The sequence below is a fragment of the Acomys minous genome, assembly GCF_964271855.1.
Source record: "Acomys minous genome assembly, chromosome: 17".
Lineage (NCBI taxonomy): Eukaryota > Metazoa > Chordata > Mammalia > Rodentia > Muridae > Acomys > Acomys minous.
In genome coordinates this window covers 43,590,700-43,611,932 of record NC_140500.1, presented here as the reverse complement: position 1 = coordinate 43,611,932, position 21,233 = coordinate 43,590,700, and the positions used below count along the sequence as shown (strand labels likewise).

The 21,233-nt window shown below is 43.0% G+C and overlaps 1 protein-coding gene across 2 annotated transcripts in view; it reads right to left on the bottom strand.

Moving 5' to 3' along the window:
• SHQ1 (SHQ1, H/ACA ribonucleoprotein assembly factor) overlaps positions 1 to 21,233 on the bottom strand; it is a 109,396-nt gene that overhangs the window by 46,009 nt on the left and 42,154 nt on the right. For both annotated transcript variants that reach the window (XM_084764914.1, XM_084764915.1), the window contains exon 9: positions 20,802 to 20,925. In XM_084764914.1, coding sequence (XP_084621040.1) covers positions 20,802 to 20,925 — 124 coding nt within the window. The remainder of the gene's footprint in view (positions 1 to 20,801; positions 20,926 to 21,233) is intronic.

Sequence of the window (21,233 nt, the reverse complement as noted above, 5' to 3'; positions counted from 1 at the left end):
GAGCTTCAGATAGACTGGCTGGCTGCTTGACTGGTTGGATGGATGGATGGATGGATGGATGGATGGATGACCGACTGACTGGAAAGAGCTTCAAATAGACTGGCTGACTGGATGACTGACTATAAAGAGCTTCAAATAGCAATCACAAGTCTGCCAGAAAAACTACTCACTTGTAACTTGACCCTACTCCTCCACACTGTGACAGCCCCAGAATACTCCCTCCTAAGGTTTTGTACCTTCCTAATATAAGCAGATGAACAGAACATGCAGGATTTAGGGCAGAAGAGAGAACACTGGCCCATTCACTGCCTATTACTGGCCTACATGGAGCACAATTATTCATTCTTTACACCTCCTCTTTTTCAAAATGCCCTGCAGAACACGCAATTTGTTAAGCAAAAACCTGGACCCATTCTACTACAGAGCCCTTAAACATGGACAGAGAACGTTAAAATTTTTGATTCATATGTATTTAAGCAACTAAGAAGCAATACTCAGATGAGGTTTTCAAACAAGCATGCCTTCCACATGTAAGGCAGCTTGGAAAAAGAGCATTAAAGCTTTCTTCAAAAGCTATGTTTCCACAAGCCTTACCAAAACTATTTTCATGGAACTCTATGTCATAGCATGGTAAAAAATAACCAGATAATCTAAAAGAAGCACATTAAAATCACCCTCCCTCCAAACCTTTATTGTCATTTGATGCCATGTGTGGTCTCTCAAGCTAGCAGCCAGCTTCCCTATGGTGAGCACAGCATCACAGCAAGGGTATTTACATGCAGGTGGATAGCTAGGCTTTTTAAAAAACATCTCTTTTGTACCAACTGCTCTTTCTATTCTGTCCTCAGCTACTTATTCAGGAGCTATCCACAAAGGAAAGACTAGCCCTCTTCTAGCCTGTCACATGGCCAGTGACCAGAAGCTTATAGGGACTGTGAGTCCCTCCTGTGGGGCTTTACCCAGTTGTGGTCTTGTCATACACCCTATGAGCATAAAAAAGCTGCTCAGGCCTAAAGCTAAGACAATTATTTTGGCTCAAAGGCACTGCAGGAAAGTGACCATTTTTCAAGCAGCTCACTGCCTGCTCCAGAGTATGAAAAACAAAGGTACTTTGCACAGTAACCACGGTAACTATTTTCACTGCAGGAAGGAGCTAGCAGCTGTCCCCAGGATGTCAAATGGCCCCAACTTCAGAGATTCTCTGGGACTGGCTGGCTGGCTAAGCTAAACCCTATCCAACCAATAATGTTCTCCCATGAAGGCACTGGAAACTAGTGTCCTGGGATTATACATGGCAAGAGCCATGCACGTTCTCCTTTACAGGGATGATTGTCTAACAATGGCACACAGAAACCTAACAACAACTTAGAAGAAAATATGGAGGACACAATAAACAGGTAGCCGGGAAACGTGATCCAGCATTTCTCCAGCTTCCCATCCTCTTAGCAGGCCAGGTTGGACAATAATCTCTCACTTCAACCTGTGGCTGAAGGCACTTACGAAATTGCTCCCATTCCTAGAAGGATCAGAGTGGGAGATGCTTTTTCTGGCTAAAGGCCAGAATAGGAAAAATGATGTAAGTTGCTACCTACACCCAAGAAAATCTCAATTTCTCTTTAGTGGGCAGCTGCAGCTTTCTGAGTACCTAGCTCTGATCTATGCGCTGTTCTCCAGGAGCCATCTTCCTTGGTCTTTGGAAGAGTGTCTCTCTCTGGGCTGGAGCTCAGTGAGTAGGCAAGGCTGGCCAGGGAGTGGAGGGCTAGGGGAGAACTGCTCTGACACTCTCTGTTTTATTCTCTTAAGACAGGGTCTCCCATGAACCTGGCAGCTGGCCCAGCTTTTTACATTTTTGCCCATAACAGGTCCTCATAATTGCTTAGCTAGGGTCCTTTCTGACTAATTCACCTTTTTTATATTGTAAGTGACACAAGACAAGAAGACAAGAAAGGGGAAAAAGACTTTAAAGTCTTGACAGAAAGGCTGCCTCATCGTTATTTGTAAATTATAAGAATAAAAGGCAACAGTATTTATCATCTTTAAACATATGTTAGCCAATACCTAGATAAATTTCTTAGTATTTAAAAGACAATATTATCAAAAGAGATATTTAAACTATTTTAACATTAATTTTCATAGCTCATTTAAGCCTAAGAAAGGAGAAGATAGAAACACTGTGTCAAATCAATCAAAATTAAGAGAACCAAAATGGGGTAATTTGCTTCATTATCAAACCCTGTTAAGATACAGAATAAAGTCAATTCCTAACAAAATGATACTCAGTCTGAGTACATCTTTCACATCTTCAAATTCCACCTAAGGTCTTCATTAAAAAAAAGAAAAAAAAAAAAGGTATCCCCACCAGGTGTAGTGGAACATCTCTTTAATCCCAGCACTCAAGAGGCAGAGGCTCTGTTACACAAAGAAACCCTGTCTCCAAAAAAGCAAACAAATCAAACTAACCAAAAAAAAAAAAAAAAAAAAAAAAAAAAAAAAAAAAAAGGAAAAAAAGAAAAGAAACACCCTCCAAGCCCAAAAGTATCTACCCATTCACAAACAGAATTAACAGGAAGCAAGAGTACACTTTGTATATGCTACTGCCTGAAATGGATTCTGTCCAGTGTCTAATTTACCATGGAAGTATCAATTCAGGCATTCCTTTTTCTTGCCTGGGGGAGTCCTACCTCTCCCCCAGGCCAATGCCCAGCACACCTATTACATAAATTTGAGCCAGCACCTACATCTCATCACTATCCCTGCAAGTTACACACTTCCTTTTTTGTTTCACAGATGAGAAATGAATGTTATTTAGAGGCTGGAGACATGACTCCATGGTTAAGAGCACTGGCTGCTCTTCCAGAGGTCATAAGTTCAATTCCCAGCAACCATATGGTGGCTCACAGCCATCTATAATGGGATCTGATGCCCTTGTCTGTCATGTAGGCATACATGCAAATAGAGCACTTACTCATAAATAAACAAATATAATAATAATAATAATAATAATAATAGTAATAAAGAAGAAGAAGAAATGAATGATTTGGCTTGGTCACAGTTATTTAAAAATAAGTGCATCCTTCTCTTAGCCACTATGCCATACATACAACGCCTGAATTCGATCACCTTGAGTGGTGAACTCCTAGGCAGGAAAGGATGAGTTTTCATTTTTCGTTCTCTGGACTGGAACAGTGTCTAGAAAATTGTATGTTCCTGTTCAATAAAGGCTATGCTGTGGAGTAGACAGAAGCTAATACATCCTTCCAGATTGCTTGGTTAACATGTATAGTAAGTCTGTGGACTTACTTCATCTTACTGTATTATGACAGGCAGGGTCCTCACACTTGTAATTCTAGCACAGGAGGGTTGCCTCCAGTTTAAGTTTGGCAACAGTGAGTCCAATCTGGGATCTAGAAAGAAACCTTATCTCAAAACAAAGAAAACAAACAAATAACTAAAAACAAACAACAAGAAACATCTGGTCATGACAATCATGAAGCATCCCCTCCAGAGGGAAGGAGAAGGCCTGTAGGACACAGAAAGCTCCTGAGTTACAATATTCACAAGACAGACCTCTAAGGCTGTAAAAGGCAATTGGCAGTTGCTAGGGAGAGAGGACTTAAGGACCAGTCAAGCTGCCTGCACATTGTTTGGGGAGCTGTAGGGAGGCAGATTCTTGTAGCTAGAGCTGCCTTCCGAGTGACCATATTCCTGTGAGTAAACCCTCACCTATACTCTGTAAGTAACCCCAATAAACTCACTGGTTTACTAAGCTAGACATGGAGGAGACTGTTCCTTTGGTCCATCCTCAGTGCCTTATCTAGGGCCAATAGAAGCTGTTCATGTCTCCCAAGGAAGAATCACACAAGGCAACTGACACTCAAACAAGTCCAATAGAGTGGAAGATGAGAACAGGGGAGATGGCTGCACATACTGAGACATGTGACTGAGGCTGATCTGGGTGAGGATGGGGGCTCCTCTATCAGCAATTCTGACAGAATCACATTTCCCCACTGCTATGGGGTGATGTGCCCCCTTGCTTTCTGGTGGCTACATGCTACATAAGGCAGATGACAGGTCATGTGACCAGGGTCAAGCCACGGAAGAGCAGGGCATGCCTGGGGATTCTCCAGGTGGCCATCTTCTACTTGAGATGGATAGCATGCTTCCTTAATGAATGGGGTCCATCCTGTGAAATGGGAATGTCCCAAAACAGATAATAAAATAACTTGCCTGTGTAAGGGAGGAATTCCAACAAGAAAAAGGCATGGAGATGCGATCCATTGAATGAGCCTCTGATTTGGCAGAAAAGTAGGAAAAGGGAAAAGGTAAGATGGAGGTGTTGGCTTGCCCCTTCTCACAGCTGGAAGGATGTAATGAAAAGAGTACACATTAGATCTGTGCTAAAAAGCCCTCTCTTGATTCCAAGAACTTAGAACTCATGAGAAGAATCATAGAGGCAGGACAGAGCAAAGTAGAAATGTTGAAAGATACTTTTCAAGTCCCACCTTTAATCCAAAGGAAGGTGAAACCACGACACAGCAGGCAGATAGGGACCTAAACAATGGTCCCTGCAGTCAGTCAGGAACCTGACAATCAGAGAATATTCTGCATTCAAACTGAGTAAACTAGGGAAAATTTTTAATTGAGGAATGAAGAACCCTTTGATAGCCTGGCTTTGTGAGGTTGTGAACAAAACGGGCAAAGGACAAGTCTGAGCACCCACCATGGAGACAGAGAAACTAAGTGTGGTGGTTTGAATGAGAATGGCTCCCATCGGCTCATATATTTAAATACTTGGTCCTCAGTTGATGGAACTATTCAGGAAGGGTTAGGAGGTATGGCCTTGTTGGAGGTGTGTCACTGGTGGGGGTGGGCTGGGGTGGAGGCTTCAACCTCACACCAACCCTGTTAGAACTCTCTGCTTCCTGTTTCTGGATCAGGTTGTAGCTTTGAGGTATTGCTCCAGTACCATACCTACTTGCCACCACGTTCCCCACCATAACAGTAACAGATGCTAACCCTCTGAAACTATGAGCCCCAAAATCAAATACATTCTTTTTAAGTTGCCTTGGTCATGGTGTTTTATCATAGCAATAGAAAAATAACCAATACATGTAGTAATATAATTACCCCTCTTTCCCTGAGATAGTGGCAATACAGACAACAGCAGTACCCATGGTCTAGCATGGGCATCATCACAAAGCTTCAGTTATCACCAGCTGAGGTCTCCATGAATGTCACTAAGACAATAAAAGGCAGGCACTAGAGGAAGTTCGGTGTAAGAGGAGCAGTACTTGATGACCAGTTCATCTGGTAGGGCTGTGTTCACAGCAGAGTTAATAAAGAAGCTGGAGATGGCTCACTGGTTAAAAGCACACACTGCTCTTGCAGAATATTCGCATTCAGAATCCCCACACCCACACTAGAGGGCTCATATTCACCTGCAGCTCAAGCCTCAGGCTGGAGCTGAAGCCTCTGGCCTCCATGAGCACTGTACTCATGTATATATCTATGCACAGACACATATTAAAAATGTGTCAAAAGAAAGAAAATGAAGCTGGGCGTGGTGGCAACGCCTGTAATCCCAGCACTCAGGGAGGCAGAGGCAGAGGCAGGGAATCTCTGTGAGTTCAAGGCTAGCCTAGATTACAAAGCAAGTTCAGGAGAGCCAAGGCTACACAGAGAAACCCTGTATAGAAAAAAGAAGAGGAAGGAGGAGGAAAAGAGGTAGAGGAGGAAGGAAGGAAGGATGGAAGGGGAAGAAAAGTGAAGTGAGGGAAGAAAGAAGAAAGGGGGGTGACTTAGTAAGCACTTCACTCTAGTGGTGGCTCTGAGCCCCGAGGTGGGACACAATCCTTCTGATGCAGCAGAAACTCTGGCCGGATCTGGATGACTTAGACTGGCATGTAAACCAGGTGTGTAAAGTGCAAACCCACTCAAGAGAGGAGGGAAAAGTCAAGGCAGACGACGAGTCTGGGCAGGCTGCTAGATGGCAGCTGTGGCAGGATCTGTACCAAGCCGAGTTCCTAAGGAGAAAATGATCAGAAAGGGAAAGGCTGTGCCAGTGACCTTCCGAAGCCAGAAAAGCCCAAGCACAGTTCAGGGAAGACACAGATGATGCAGCAACACAGGTGGAAAGGACGACACTTACCTTCTGGGTGGTCAGTTCACACAGACTATGCAATGTGCACTTCTGCCCTGCCACAAGAGTGTACTGGCAGTGGTGACAGCTCAGTCAGCCTTTTTTTTTTCACTGCCAGGTGAGACTGATGAACAGGAAAGTGCCACAGTGGTAGTCCAGAGTCTGTCAGAACCGAAGAGCCAACTCTAGTGCCTACTACAGGCTATAGAAAAGCCTGCTAGGGCTGAGCAGTACAAGTTAGTCCCACAGAAACCCCTTGGATAGACAGACACACCGCTGTCACAGCCACAGGAGCAGTTGCAGCTGCACCCCACAATAACTCGACCCTGGTATCTATCTCATGGAGAACAACTAGAGGTAAGGGGGTGGCTAGGTGGGGTAGTGTATACATGCTGTACTCTACACTGATGTACACATGGATGGGGTAGTGTATACATGCTGTACTCTACACTGATGCATATGTAGATGGGGCGGTGTATGCATGCTGTACTCTACACTGATGCATATGTAGATGGGGTGGTGTATACATGCTGTACTCTACACTGATGCATATGTAGATGGGGCGGTGTATGCATGCTGTACTCTACACTGATGCATATGTAGATGGGGCGGTGTATACATGCTGTACTCAACACTGATGCATATGTAGATGGGGCGGTGTATACATGCTGTACTCAACACTGATGCATATGTAGATGGGGTGGTGTATACATGCTGTACTCAACACTGAGGCATATGTAGATGGGGTGGTGTATACATGCTGTACTCAACACTGATGCATATGTAGATGGGGTGGTGTATACATGCTGTACTCTACACTGATGCATATGTAGATGGGGTGGTGTATGCATGCTGTACTAAACACTGATGCATATGTAGATGGGGTGGTGTATGCATGCTGTACTCTACACTGATGCATATGTAGATGGGGTGGTGTATACATGCTGTACTCAACACTGATGCATATGTAGATGGGGTGGTGTATACATGCTGTACTCAACACTGATGCATATGTAGATGGGGTGGTGTATACATGCTGTACTCAACACTGATGCATATGTAGATGGGGTGGTGTATACATGCTGTACTCTACACTGATGCATATGTAGATGGGGCGGTGTGTGCATGCTGTACTCTACACTGATGCATATGTAGATGGGGTGGTGTATGCATGCTGTAGTCTACACTGATGCATATGTAGATGAGACGGTGTATGCATGCCACTGAACTGAGCACTGATGCATATGTAGATGAGACGGTGTATGCATGCCACTGAACTGAGCACTGATGCATATGTAGATGGGGTGGTGTATGCATGCCACTGAACTGAGCACTGATGCACATGTAGATGGGGCGGTGTATGCATGCCACTGAACTGAGCACTGATGCATATGTATGCATACAAGAGAACTGCTGGAGCACACATATTTGTGAGTGCATGTAGGCTAGAGGTCAATGTTGGATGTCATCCTCACTCACTTCTCAACCCACTGAAACTAGAGTTCACCGATCAGCCAGATAGCACGTCTCAAGAATCCTCATCCCATCTCCCTAGCACTCCGACTACAATGTGCACTGCCACGTCCAGATTTTCCACTATGCTAGGAATTTAAACTTGGATCCCTATGGCAGGATCTGTATGGCAAGCGCTTAACTGATTGAGCCCTCACCATGGTTCTTTAATGAAACAACTGATGATGAGAGACGTTGTACTATACTAGAGCTTACTAAGATCTCTATTAATACCCTCCAAGACAAACTGGCACTTGTTTAGAGGGGACAGGGTGGGCCTTCAAAGATCTTCTTTGCAGGATCTTTAACAAGCCAACCTCTGTTAAAAGGCTTCCTTATATGCTGCTATGCTATGCCTTGAGCGCCTTACAGATTTGAACAGCATCTGGAATAACAAGGGCATCACACAGGGGTGGGAAAAAGCCACTCCCAGGAGCCATAATGCTGGGTGACAACCCCAGGGCTAGGGATAGGTTTCTACTCTACAAGTTAGCCAAGGAGGTTCCTGAGGCCCCACAAGCTATTAAGGCTACTGCTACTACTGTTGGGAGCATGCCAAAATTAGATGGTAAGCCCCTATTGCTAAAATAAACCACATACTTCGGCAATAGGACATGTAGAAGAAGTTAGCCTAGGAGTGAACTGGAAGCTCCCTCCTTGCTGGCTGGCTTTCACAGTGCTAGCTGTTACATAGGCTGCAGGGACAGAACGGTCACTAACACTCCTGTTTGGTTAAGGACACTGCGTGGTATACTATTCACAGTCCCAGTAAGATATGTCCACTGAAACATAGTGGTATGGCTGTTCCAGGTGCCATGAACTGCTTGCTGACTGAACTTAAGGCCTCCCCATAGGAGGGAACTCACGTCTGGCACGGTCAACCACAGCAAAGGCCTATGGCTGGGCTCCAGTGGGGCAGCAGCTGCTACTGTTTTACTACAGAGGTGACTTGTGCCGAGCAAACTGCCTTCTAAAACATTTGTGTTCGCACCCCAAAACCGCTATTGCTATCTAAACTGTAAAGAGAAACTTATATTTTGCAGTGGGCAGTAGTAAGTAGGGCCTTGTAACTGATGACTCTCCCCAGAGTAAGTGACTGTTACTGTCACAGAGTGGCCCAGTACTCAGCTATAAAAGAAAATAACCAGACCATCTATGTTACCTCCTCCAGAGAACATAGAAGAGCAGGCAGGAAAAAAAAAAAAAAAAAGTAAAAGCTAGAAGAAACAGTGGAACATGTATAGCCAATCCCTCTAAAGTTTCCATTCTGTCGTGGAGGGTAGTTGGAGGCTCACAAGACCTCTCCCTAAGGTTATAAAGCAGTAATAATTGCTAGGGAGAAGGAACTCTAGGAGCAGCCAAGCTGCTGGAGAGCTACGCAGGTAGCTCCAATAACTTGCTGGGTTGGGCTTCTTGGGGATTGCACTGTCTTTATTCACCCATGTTCATGTAAATAGGCCCTCCCAAGGAGTAATCCTCTAAGTAACTCCAGGAGTTCAGTGATACACACCTAGACTTAAGAAGAACTGTTTCTTTGGTCTGTTGTCTCCCTGAGAAAGTCATCAACAACATACGACTAGGTCCCAACGTTTTCTCTTATTACATGTGCTCCCTGAAACTCAGCTGTACCACTGTTCCTTCCTCTCTGCACCATTACAGCATCAAGGCTCCTCCCAGCCTTTTGAGCCTTGCAACCTCAATCAGCATCTGTCAAAGTGTCTGGTGCTTCAGTCTCTAGGCACACAGTCAGCTGCCATCAAAAATTCCCACTCATTTAGACAGTTAAGAATGAGGCATTCAAATTCCAGGTAGAACTCTTTTTTTAAAAAAAATCCCACTTACGGGGCTGAAGAGATGGCTCAGCGGTTAAGAGCAGTGACTACTCTACTCTTCCAGAGGTCCTGAGTTCAATTCCCAGCAATTACATGGTGGCTCACAACCACATATAATGTGATCTGGTGCATACTGTATACATAATAAATAAATCTTTTTTTTTAAAAATCCCACTTACATAGTAAGTAAAAAATGGACAAGAAGCTGAAGAAGCACAGCTTCTTGAAACAGCTGCTATCTAAATCCACACTTGAAACAATACACTAAAAACTTAAAATCTCTTTTAGCACAATTTTAATGCAACAGTTTCATCCTAAGAGTATGCTACATACTTCATGTCCAGCTAAAACTTGGCTTTACCGTATTTATGGACCATAAGACACACTCCCTCCCCCCAAAGGTGGGGGGGAAATTAGGGTACGCCTTATGGTCAAGTGAGTCTTATAGTCTGAGAAATATGGTAATTATATTATTAGACTTCACTTTTCCATCAGATACCGCTTAATAACTAAAGTTCTGACACATCTTCAGGAACTGTTCTAGCTTCAAACGGGAAAACAACTGTATAAAGCCAGAGAGAAGAAATGGAGTGCACAGGAGGAAAGAGCTAACTACTTCAAGTGGCACCTAAGAGGAAACCCATTCAGTCCCATCACATCCGCATCTTCTTGACAATGTAAAATACTGGGCTAAGGTGATTTTTTTTTAAATGTCAACAGTTGATATTATTACTTTCTACTTCTTTTAAAGTGTGCAGAGTGGCCAGACTACACACAATACAGTGACAGCAGGTGACAGATGGGCCATGTACCCGCCCAGTTCATCTAGGCCTAATCACTTTGTTTTCACACACCCTGCCTTATCTGTTTACTGCTTGTCCAACTACGCATCTCAATTTGCTTTCCCAATGTGGAGGATCTTATGCTACTGAGAACCAAATAGATCAGCTCCATCTTGTCCTACAGGGAGGGACAGCAAGAAAAGTGATGTACATCAGCATGTTGCTGTTAGGGATGGGAGGCAGCCCATGACCTCAGCTCACGGGAGAGGGCTGCTTCCTATCCTTCACGATACCCTCGAGGCAAGAGTGGTAAATCTATTCTGTGAAGAACTAGAAACTTTATATATTAGCTTTGTAGGCTATATAATCTCTGCTGCAAGTATTCAACCATGCCATTAAATTACAAAAGCAGCTATAGAAATACATAAGTGATTGGGCATGACGGTGCTCCAATAAAACTTTATTTATGGTCACTAAAATATGGAGTGAATATAATTTTCATGTCACGCTATTTTGTCTTTCTTTTGGGACAGTCTTCCCACGTGCAGAAACTTACAGTATTCCTGCACAGTCTCCTAGGTGCCGAGATTAAGGGTATGTACCACTATGCTTAACTCTAAGTACTACTTTTCTTATGGTATTTTTTTAAGCATTTAAAAATGTAAAAAGAAAGCCAGGCATAGTGCCATATGCCTAAAATCCTGGCACTAAGGTCGCTAAAAGCAGAACAATCAACAGTCCAAGGCCAGTCGCAACCACATAAAGAGTTTAACATCAACCTGGGCTACATGAAATGAGACTCTATTTAATAGCCTTTCCATATAAATAAATGAGACAAAAAAACTAAAATATGAAAGCATTATAAAACTTAGTGCAAGGACCAAACAGGATATATTCAGTCTATTGAGAACAATTAAGGTATTTTCTTTTAAAACCTTCTCATTTTTACCTTATACATACGTATTTATTTAATCTAATAAAAACACTTTTTGGTGCCTATGTGTGCAAGGTATACATGGGTGTATGTGTACATGTTCCACATAGGTGTACATGAAGAGGACAGAGGTGTCTTCCTTATACACTAGGCCAGGTCTTTCACTTGAACCCCAGACATTCCAATTCAGCGAGGCCAGCTCGCTAGCTGGCTTGCTCTGAGGATCCTATCTCCACTTGTCAAGAGCTAGGATTACAAGCAGACCGCCACACAGACCTGGCATTTATGTGTCTACTAGACACTCAAACTCGTGTTTAAACTTATGGCATGAGTGTTTTACCCACTGAGCCATTATCATCTATCACCAGGCCTCTTTATCTTACAAATACATATATTTTATGTCTTATCTTTTGTTTCTTCATTCCTGTCACACAATAAATTTTACGTGGGCTAAGACCAAGTTGTGCCTAACCTTATATTCTTCAATGATGATGCTGTAATGCCCTGCACAGAAAGCAGATTTGATTCATATCTGTGGAACACATGCTTGCCTGTCACTTCCTCTTATTGAAAGCTCAGCTCCTTATTTAAAAAAAACAGTTACACAAGTAGAATTCTTGAATGTTCTCTAGGGGGAGACACATAAAATGACTCAATCGATTTAATCTAGTTTCCAATATTAATGTACAATAGGACCTCAAGTCAAATAAAGCTTTCCTTTCCCCCCACCCCACTTTGTTTTAAATAAATACAATTTTCTACCTTTATCTTCTTACAGAACGCAGAATGAAAGTTACCCCCATTTACAAAAGAGACTTAAAACTGACATTACAGATATTTAAAGAGAATTAATTATGAAGCTTTTTAGAAAGCATACATTCAAAAATATAACTAACCTCTTCCATGTTCAATATTGCTCAGCTAAGAAACTGCAGAAATTAGCAAAACCTAGCCTAACTCAGTAGTATAGGAAGTGTAATATAGTTAGTGACTGCTCTGAAAGTATGGAAGAGATCAGCTAATTTTGAGCCATCACCACCAGTAAGCACCACTACATAACGCAAGCTTCAAGGTTCAGAACGTTAAAAAACATTTTAAGGGATTTGCTGGTACCAGGATAACCTTAAGCCATTAATCATTCACAGTAGCTAAAAGGCAATTTATAACATGTAAACCATATGGGAAACGCTGCCCTCATATTGTACCTTAAGCGAACAAAAAACTTTTCTTATAAATGTAACAAATAACCATGCAAACAATCTACCCATTTTTAACAGCTAACAATGCTTAGTGAGCACCAGAAGAAGTATTAGAAAGGCTGGGGTTTCATGAAGAAGTGGACATGGCTTTCTTAACCTGATGGTCATTTGTACATCAACATCCTTCTAGATAGGAATATGCAGAAGCCTAACTAGCGTGCATGGGAAAATAGAACCACTGAAGAGACAGGAACAGAAACTGTCACTCTAAAAACAGCTAAGAGTTCAAGTTCCTATGCTTGAGGGGGGAGAAGGTAAAGAGTAGCTCAGGCTGGCTCGAACACAGTCCCTATACTTTCCAACGCTCTAGACTCCTGCTCCAAAGCTTGCTCCTATAAGAGGTTTTTTGTTTTTTGTTTCTTGTTTTTTGTTTTTAGATTTGTGAGTGCTCTATGTGCAGGTCACCTGCATGCCAGAAGAGGGTATCAGATCCCATTATAAATGGTTGTGAGCCACCATGTGGTTGCTTGGAATTGAACTCAGGACCTCTGGAAGAGCAGTCAGTGCTCTTAACAGCTGAGCCATCTCTTCAGCCCCTGATCCTATAATATTTAATTAGGGCCCAAGTGAACTGTATCTAGATCAAGATGATGGAAAGTCAGTATACAGTAACCTTATAGCCCCATAAGGACTTGTCTGACCTCAAGTGAACCATTCTTTTTTTTAAGGAACAGGCCTGCTTAAGTGCTGTGTACCTGCTAGAACACAGTGTAGGAACCAGGATTGACGGGGCTGCCTGCCTGTCTTGCTGTTTCATGTCCTGTTTCTAGCAGCTTCCACATCTGTGTTTATCTTGGTTAGCTAGTTGTGTTTACTATTCTGAGAATGCGCCCCTCCCTTCCTCGAGACATTTCCTCCTGTGTGCAATCACCTCTTGAGGGATTTCACCTGGGAGGAGGATTCCTGTTTTGCTGCCTATAAGAGCCTAAAGAAGGCTCTTTGGAACTCTGGGGGAGAATAATAAACTGCTGCCGCGGCGCCTGCTGCTGCGGCTCTCTTAGCACGAAGGACCCGCTGTGTTATTTGTGTGTGTGTGTGTGTGTGTGTGTGTGTGTGTGTGTGTGTGTGTGTGTGTGCGCGCGCGTGCGTGCATATGAGTTAAATCCGCAGTCCCTCGCCCTTGACTCGGTACCGCGGTGGCGCGGGCGCCACACACAGTACTTGCTTCAGTACTCAGTGACACAGACACTAAGGCCTGTCTCCTCTCTTACTTCTATTCAGAACCATAAACTTAACTCTGCAATCCAGCAAGATCTGAAGAGGGGTAAGAAAAATATGTAACCCAAAGGTCTTAGTTATGGTTTCTATTTCGGCGATTAAAGGGTTTATTTCCTTTACAGTTTGTAGTACACCACACAGGGAAGACAGGGTAGAAATTCAAGGCAGGAACCTGGAGGCAAGAACTAAAGCAAAGACCAAGAAGAAAAACTGATTACTGGCTTGCGTCTCTGGGCTTGCTCAATTTACATACTTTTTGTTTGTTTGTTTGGTTTTGGTTTTTTGTTTGTTTTTTCAAGACAGGATATCTCTGTGTAGCCCTGGCTGTTCTGGAAATCACAGATCGGCCTGTCTCTTATTCCCAAGTGCTGGGATTAAAGATGTGTGCTAGCACCATTCTTTCACACCTCCGGACCACCTGCACAGGAAAGACAGGCCCCACAATGGGCTGGATTCTTCCTCATCAATCCCCAATCAAGACAACACCCTACAGACTTGCCTACAGGAGATGATAAAAATGTTTCCTCAACTGAGTTTCCTCTTCCCAGAAAACTCTTAAAAAAAAAAATCAAACAACAACAAAACCAACTAAATAACTAAACAAATAAGCAGGACACTAAAGAGCCACAGGGAGAGCACAAGAGCTCTAGGATAAGGCAGAGGGTGGGTTGCACTCTCCTGAGCTGCAAACAGGATGCACACACATCAAAGCATTAGAAGTGTCCTCAGTTGGCAACAGTGATCTCCCTGCTGGCTTCCATGATGCCCATGGAAGTTTCACCTTTGTAAAGACCATATGATGGCACCCAACCAGTCTCAGCGGTGCACATGGGGCACTGGGAAGCTTTTGTGCTTGGTTCAGCATTTGCCATGACAACATATCCACAGGACCACATGCTCTGGGATGAAGTTCTCACCTTAAAATTTCTTCCCACAGGTTAACTTGACACCAGTGCCATTATGGAGTGTATAGCCACTACCCCAGCACCTGACTCCTGGAACAACTCTGTGAAAGGAGGAACCCTTCTAATAAAACCCTTTCTCTCCTGAGCTCCAAGTATGAAACGTTTCTGCTGTCTCTAGAACTTTCTCTACAGACAAGTGAAAGAGATACAGCTCATGGACTCACCATCAACCACCATGTCAAAGAACACTGAGGGGCTGACCATGGCTAAAAGCAAAGGACCTCAGGGGTCAGCAACGTCTGCAAAGCTACTAACTCCTCTTTCTATTGCTCTTAATTTTTACTGGATCCTTTGCACAGCATGTGCTTTTGAGTAGGTACTCATTTAAAATGTCTGCTGAATAAATCAATTGCTAGATAAATAGATCAGCCAATTAACAGATAGTTGATATTGTGCTAGAGAAATGGTGGGAGCTAAGGCAAGGAAGTCAAATTCAGCAGGGACTCCCCTCTGCAGGAGGTGACATGCCTTACAGGACTTCAGTCAGTTTCCTTGGTTTTACGTTTTCACCCCTACATTTACCTTCTGAGCTTTTCGTTATACACACAATTCAGAAACATAAACAAACAAACAAACAAAAAATCCAAAAACCAAATTTGTAGCATAGCATATTTTACTAGGTTCAATCCTTAGCAATGAAAAATTAAATTTCTAAACATTCTTTCAAATATATAATATTGTAATCCCCTATCCAAACTACTGTATTTTCAGGAGCCTGACATAGCAGGCACTCAACAAACACTTGCAGAATAGATTGCAGAATACTTGTTCAGAATACATTTAAACAATAACAAAGATCTAAGGAGGTGTGTTAATATTAGTCAATCTAAATTAATTCATGTAGTAATATTCTAATTTGGGGGTGTATCTTCTACACTGAACTTGTGAAAACGTTTTCTAGAGCTGAGGACATACTGCACACATGTGAGAATTGGAGTTTAGATCCAGATCCCATGTAAAAACCAGGAGGCATGGAGGCTACCTGTAACCCCAAAGTCTAGAGACAAAAATGAAAGATTCCCTACATCAAGCTGCCTACTTAGACTAGCCAGAATCAGTGAGCCATGGGTGCAAGAGAAACCCTGACTCAATTACATGAAGTGTGTCCAAGGAAGACAACCTACATCAACATCAGGCCCCTATATACACATGTATATGCACATGCATATGCATGTGCCCACACAGATGAAAGCATGCACCTGCAGGCATAACACACACATACACACACAAATAGTATTTTTTAAACTGACTCCAAAATAAATAGAATTTAAATATTAAAAATTCACTTGTAAAGTTTCATCAGAATTCAGAGCTCATATAATACATCTGTCATTAAGCCTCAATTTATCATAATCATCTACTTTTCTTAAAAATGAAAAGCATGTCAGCCCTGAGATCTGTGCATGGTGTCCTGGCAACTGTTTTTCCCCACTGATCATGTTATTGTACAAAAGAAGATTGTAAAGCAGTAATATCTGAAAACCCCGCTACTATTGAGGTTAGTTAGTAACAGTTATGTAAGGGCTGTGACTCATCTCAAGTAAAACTGGCCTTTAGTCTATGCAGGAGGCTTCTTGGGCTGCATACTGCCTGACATTCATCAGACTTCACGTGTTTACAGGACAGGTTTCTACTAGCCTTAAAAATGAGACAGAACAGATTTTTCTTAGCTCTCTTCTAGGTGCTAGAAACAGACCTTAGGGCACAAATAAGGCAAGCCCCACTACTGAGCTACACCCAGCACATCCTCAGCTCCTCTAGTATGAGTTAACAGCCAAAACACTTTCATACACTTGTCCAAACAAAATGGTGACTAAATTTAAATAGGTAACATAGTATAGTAGTTAAAAAGGCAGACGTAGGCACTGGAGAGATGGCTCAGAGGTTAAGAGAAGACTGCTCTTCAAGAGGACCCGGGGTCAATTCCCAGCACACACATGGCATGTCTTAACTGTCTGTAACTTCTGTTCCAGGGTATCTGATACCCTCACACAGACATACATGCAGTCAAAACCCCAATGTATGTAACATAAAAATAAACAATTGTTTAAAGTCAGACAACACACAAAACAGGGCCACCCATGAATCCTACACATTCACTGGCCAGTCAGCAATTACCAACTCACAGCCAATGTGTTTCAGAAGCACGCAGTACATAGCCTCAATTGCGACAGGCAGACTTTCTCATAATCAATGTGGGTTATTTTGAGACTGATGCCAGATTCCATTTATAATGATTTCAATAGGTACGAGGGCCCAGACTTTGAACTACACAGACTTACAGTCAAGTTGGGGCTGTGCTGTCTACCCTGCTGCTCACTTAACTTTTCAAAGACTGCCTTTCCTCTACAAGCATGGGGGCAGGTATTCCTGCTTTTCCAGACGGCACTAGAAGTGAACTGAGACGGGAAGGCATCAACAGAACAGAGCTTGGAGCTAACATACAGAAGGTACCGATGGCTACATGAAAGCATGGCAGGTGTGATTACCATTTCCACTGAGGCTCACATAGGAAAACATGGGCCAAAGCCTACTTCAAAGAAGCCTCCAGAGAGTTCAACCCCCTTTTCCTGCAAACTGGAAATGGTACCCGACCCCATCACAAAGCAGGAAAGGATAACTAATGGTAGCTGAGCAGCAAGGGCTATTCAGAAGGCAACTGGTATTTCCCATGACAGCCAAGTCAGGTAACTTAGTCATTAGAGATGTGACCTGCACAAGCAGCGCCTGCCTGCAACAGCCACCCCACTCACTGTTGGCTCCACAACACGGGATAGGCAAAGCCAGACAAGCTAAGGTTTCCTCTTTACAAATACAAAGTAACAACTTTAAGTACTGAAATTAGACTCCTCCTGCAACTAGGACTAGGGAGACATCATGTGTAGACTCTGAAGTGTCAGAAAAACCTACAGGGTATATATTATAGGAGGCACGTGGGCTTCCCATTCAAGGTAGAGGAGATCACAGAATGAGCTCAATAGTGAAAGTGGGTTGCTGCCCCCGCCCCATCGTGTTCAGCCTTCCAGCAGAGGTAGAGTGAGAAAACCTTATCATGTCGGTAAAGCATAGAGTGTATGATCATGCGGTGGATGATGAAGGCTTGTTGCTTCCAGTAGAATAAAACTATGGTGCACTGGACACTGCCATCTTTTCCATTCTCATTCACAACTGACTGAAAGCAGCTAAAGGATGGCTCCAGGAAGAGCTCTAGTCACTCTTTAAAAACAAACCAAACCAAGGAGGCGGAGGCAGAGGCATTTGCTGTGGAGTCAGTAAATAGAGAATTACAGGGGAGAGCTTTGTTCTCCCAAAAGGACTGAAGAGGGGAGAACAAGCCTACAGGCAAGGTCCTTCGTTAAGCACTGAAACAGTACTTACCAGGCGAGGCCAGGTTTCCCACCCCAAAGAAGTTTGGATTTAATACTCAACAAAAGAGACAGATAAGCACAGCTTTCTGCAAGATGAGAGGAGGGAAGGATGCAGGAAACTTGAAGATGCTCAAAGCCTAGTAAAGCATCCTTGTAAAGGCTGTTATGAAGTCAGATATAGCAAATTCATGGCTCTTTGAAAATTCCCATCTTAGTCAATTACCATGAAGTACTCTCTGTAGCTGGGTCTGGAAACTCCTCTATTTGAGGTCAGAATTTCTTTGGGGGGAAAAGAGTCATTTGCTACTTCCTACTACGCAAGCACTATCTGACCTTTACAACGGAAGTGTGGCTGCTTGGGGCTGTGTTCTGAATGTTCACTACATACACAGTCATTCTTGGGAAACACCAAATGCCAGGCTGGTGCTATTTCCTCTTAGCTTATGGAGTGTCCACACAAATGAGATTCCTCAGTGTAATAATGGCATTTGTGTGCCATCGCCTGTGTGGACACAGGTCACAACCCTCATTCGGAGCTTGTCACCCGCACATCCAATGGCTCAGGATCAGGACAGTCCAGTGCTGTGCTTTCCACACTGTAGGTGCCCCATGCCAGCCGTGGAACCCAGTGCTGTGGCTTAGTCAGCTCGCATTCATTTTCAGCAGGGCCTCTAGTGTGCTGTTTCAAGTTTCCTGCTAACAACATACAGCTGGAAAGACTATTTCTTGTTAGTGATAACGATGAAAAGTTAAGTCTCAATTTCAGCTCTAACCTACTAAAACTGTTTGAATAATTGATTAGACTGTAAATCAAGGCAATCAAATTTATTTTGGGTTATGTAATCACAGAACTGATTACTTTTCAAATAAAAATCCAGAGCACCAGATTACTTCCCAGAATAAAAAGTAACAAGTAATAGTTCATACGAATGAGAGCCAGAGTGGATATGTGTGGAAGCATGCATGGGAGGGCTTGCTGCAGTTTTGCTGGTTTCCCCCTGGAAGCCACAATGTAACATTCTCCAAGCTTAAATATATGAACAACACTCACAAAATCCTGCAAGACTACAAAAAAGCAAGTAATTGTGATGTGTAGCTTCAGATCGACAATCATTCATTTAGAGTAGATTGATTTTTCAAGGAATTTTAGAGATTCAAGAAGTACCTTGGATGGAGAGAAAAAAAATTACATACCAAAAAAAAAGGGGGGCAGTTTGTCTCCCAGAGTTAAAGGAGATAGATTTCTCAATGATATTCACTCATTTATCCTAAACAACAATCCTTCAAAGTAAAATACTGCTAGTTTAAATGTATTGGGTGAATGAAAAGGCATCTTTCAGTTAACTATGATTCATTTTCACAATTATAATCTATAAACATGCATACCCAGAACATGAAGAATGCAGGTCACACTGAAGACAAAGAGCCAGATGTCCCCCAGGACAATACACTGGAAATGTGATTTTCCCTAACCACCCAATCAAGTCACCTGGACAGGAGGGATGAAGTTCCCTTCTTATGTATATAGGGGATAAGCTTCGCTTGTTATGCATACAGGAGATGACCGTCCCTCATATTCATATGCATATAGGGGATAACCATCCCTTCTTAAGGACCAAGGAAATGAACATCCCTTCTTATGTGTATAGGAGATGAGCTTCCCTTTTTATGCTGAATCCTATTGCTCTATTCGAAGGATGTTCTAGTTGTTCTATTCTAAACATGCTGTTATGAGCACTTTGGAATCTGGTTTGAAGCCTGGAATTTTCCATATTCTTTTTTTGTTTTGTTTTTAAGTTTTTTACTTCATTGAGAAAAATATTGAATGTTAAATTAAGAGACCTGACTCTGACATTTGTTGATTGGGCTAAGACTTGAAGATATGCATCTATGTTAGAACCTGTCAAGAAAAGATGTATGTCCCAAATTTCCACTTGCCACCATTGACTTCTTGCCAGAAACAAACTTTTTTGCAGCCTTTACGACATCAGTATCAGCCATCATGTCAATTTGTTGAAGGATGGTAGATGGCAGTGTATAAGAACCCACAAGTCAGCCGGGCATCATGGCGCACGCCTTTAATCCCAGCACTCGGGAGGCAGAGGCAGGCGGATCACTGTGAGTTCGAGGCCAGCTTGGTCTACAAAGCGAGTTCAGGACGGCCAAGATAACATAGAAAAACCCTGTCTCGAAAAACCTAAAAAAGGAACCCACAACTCTAGCCTGTGACCCAATTTCACTCAGGAAACCCTCTAAAGTTCACTTTTTATGCTAAACTTAGCAGCAGTCAAGAGCCTTCAGAATAGTAATGAAAAGTCCCTCCTGCTTTCCCAAGTCTCGGTGACAAGTTCTCTCCTAACCAATCACTGTCCCTCACAGGCAGAGCACCTGCGGCTCTGTATTGGAACTGCTGGCTTATTTATGTCTCTCTGACAAAGCTGTAAACCCACTGGACGAGAGGATTTTCTACCCTCATTATTGGACCCACAGTCCAAGCCCAGTGCCTAGAAAGTTCCAGGAATCCAAAAAAATGCTGAACAACATAATCTATCCTCAGTGTGCAGGGATCTGAGATGCCGGTGCACTCCTCCCTTTTCTCTCCCTCTCGTAGAAAAGGTAAGCATGACTGGGCAGCTCTGTAGAGGACCATTGCTGTTTATATCCGGGGGATGGGGACGGATCTGATTGTTTTCGTCACTTATTTATATATAGAAAAGAGCAAACACCATGATTACACCTTCACCCACTAAAATCTACAGCTCCTCACGCTCAGACTTGCAAGCCTACCTTACCTAGTTGCAGTATCTTTACAGTGTCTCTGCAGGCTCTTGTCACCAGCTTGAAATGACGATAAAGCGGGTAGCACAAAACTCTCCTTCCAAAAGACACCAGGATTTCATGAACGTCCGTCCACATCTATGAAGAGGCATCTCAGTAAGCAATCTCCATAAACTACTACACTACAAAGGCACACAGTGAAAAGAGAACAATCCCGATTAAACCCTGTAAGCCTGCATCACTGACCGCGAGATTCTTCTCGTACACCTCACTTTACCACAGACTTATAGTTCTTCATGGGGCATCAACAAATCCCTAAGTGTGGCCTGAAAACCACATATGAAGAAGGAACATTTTAACCTTAACAGGGACAGGCATTCAGATTCTAAGCTCAGATTTGGATTTGATGGCACAGGGGGGATAGGGACAGGCTTCCTGACTTTATA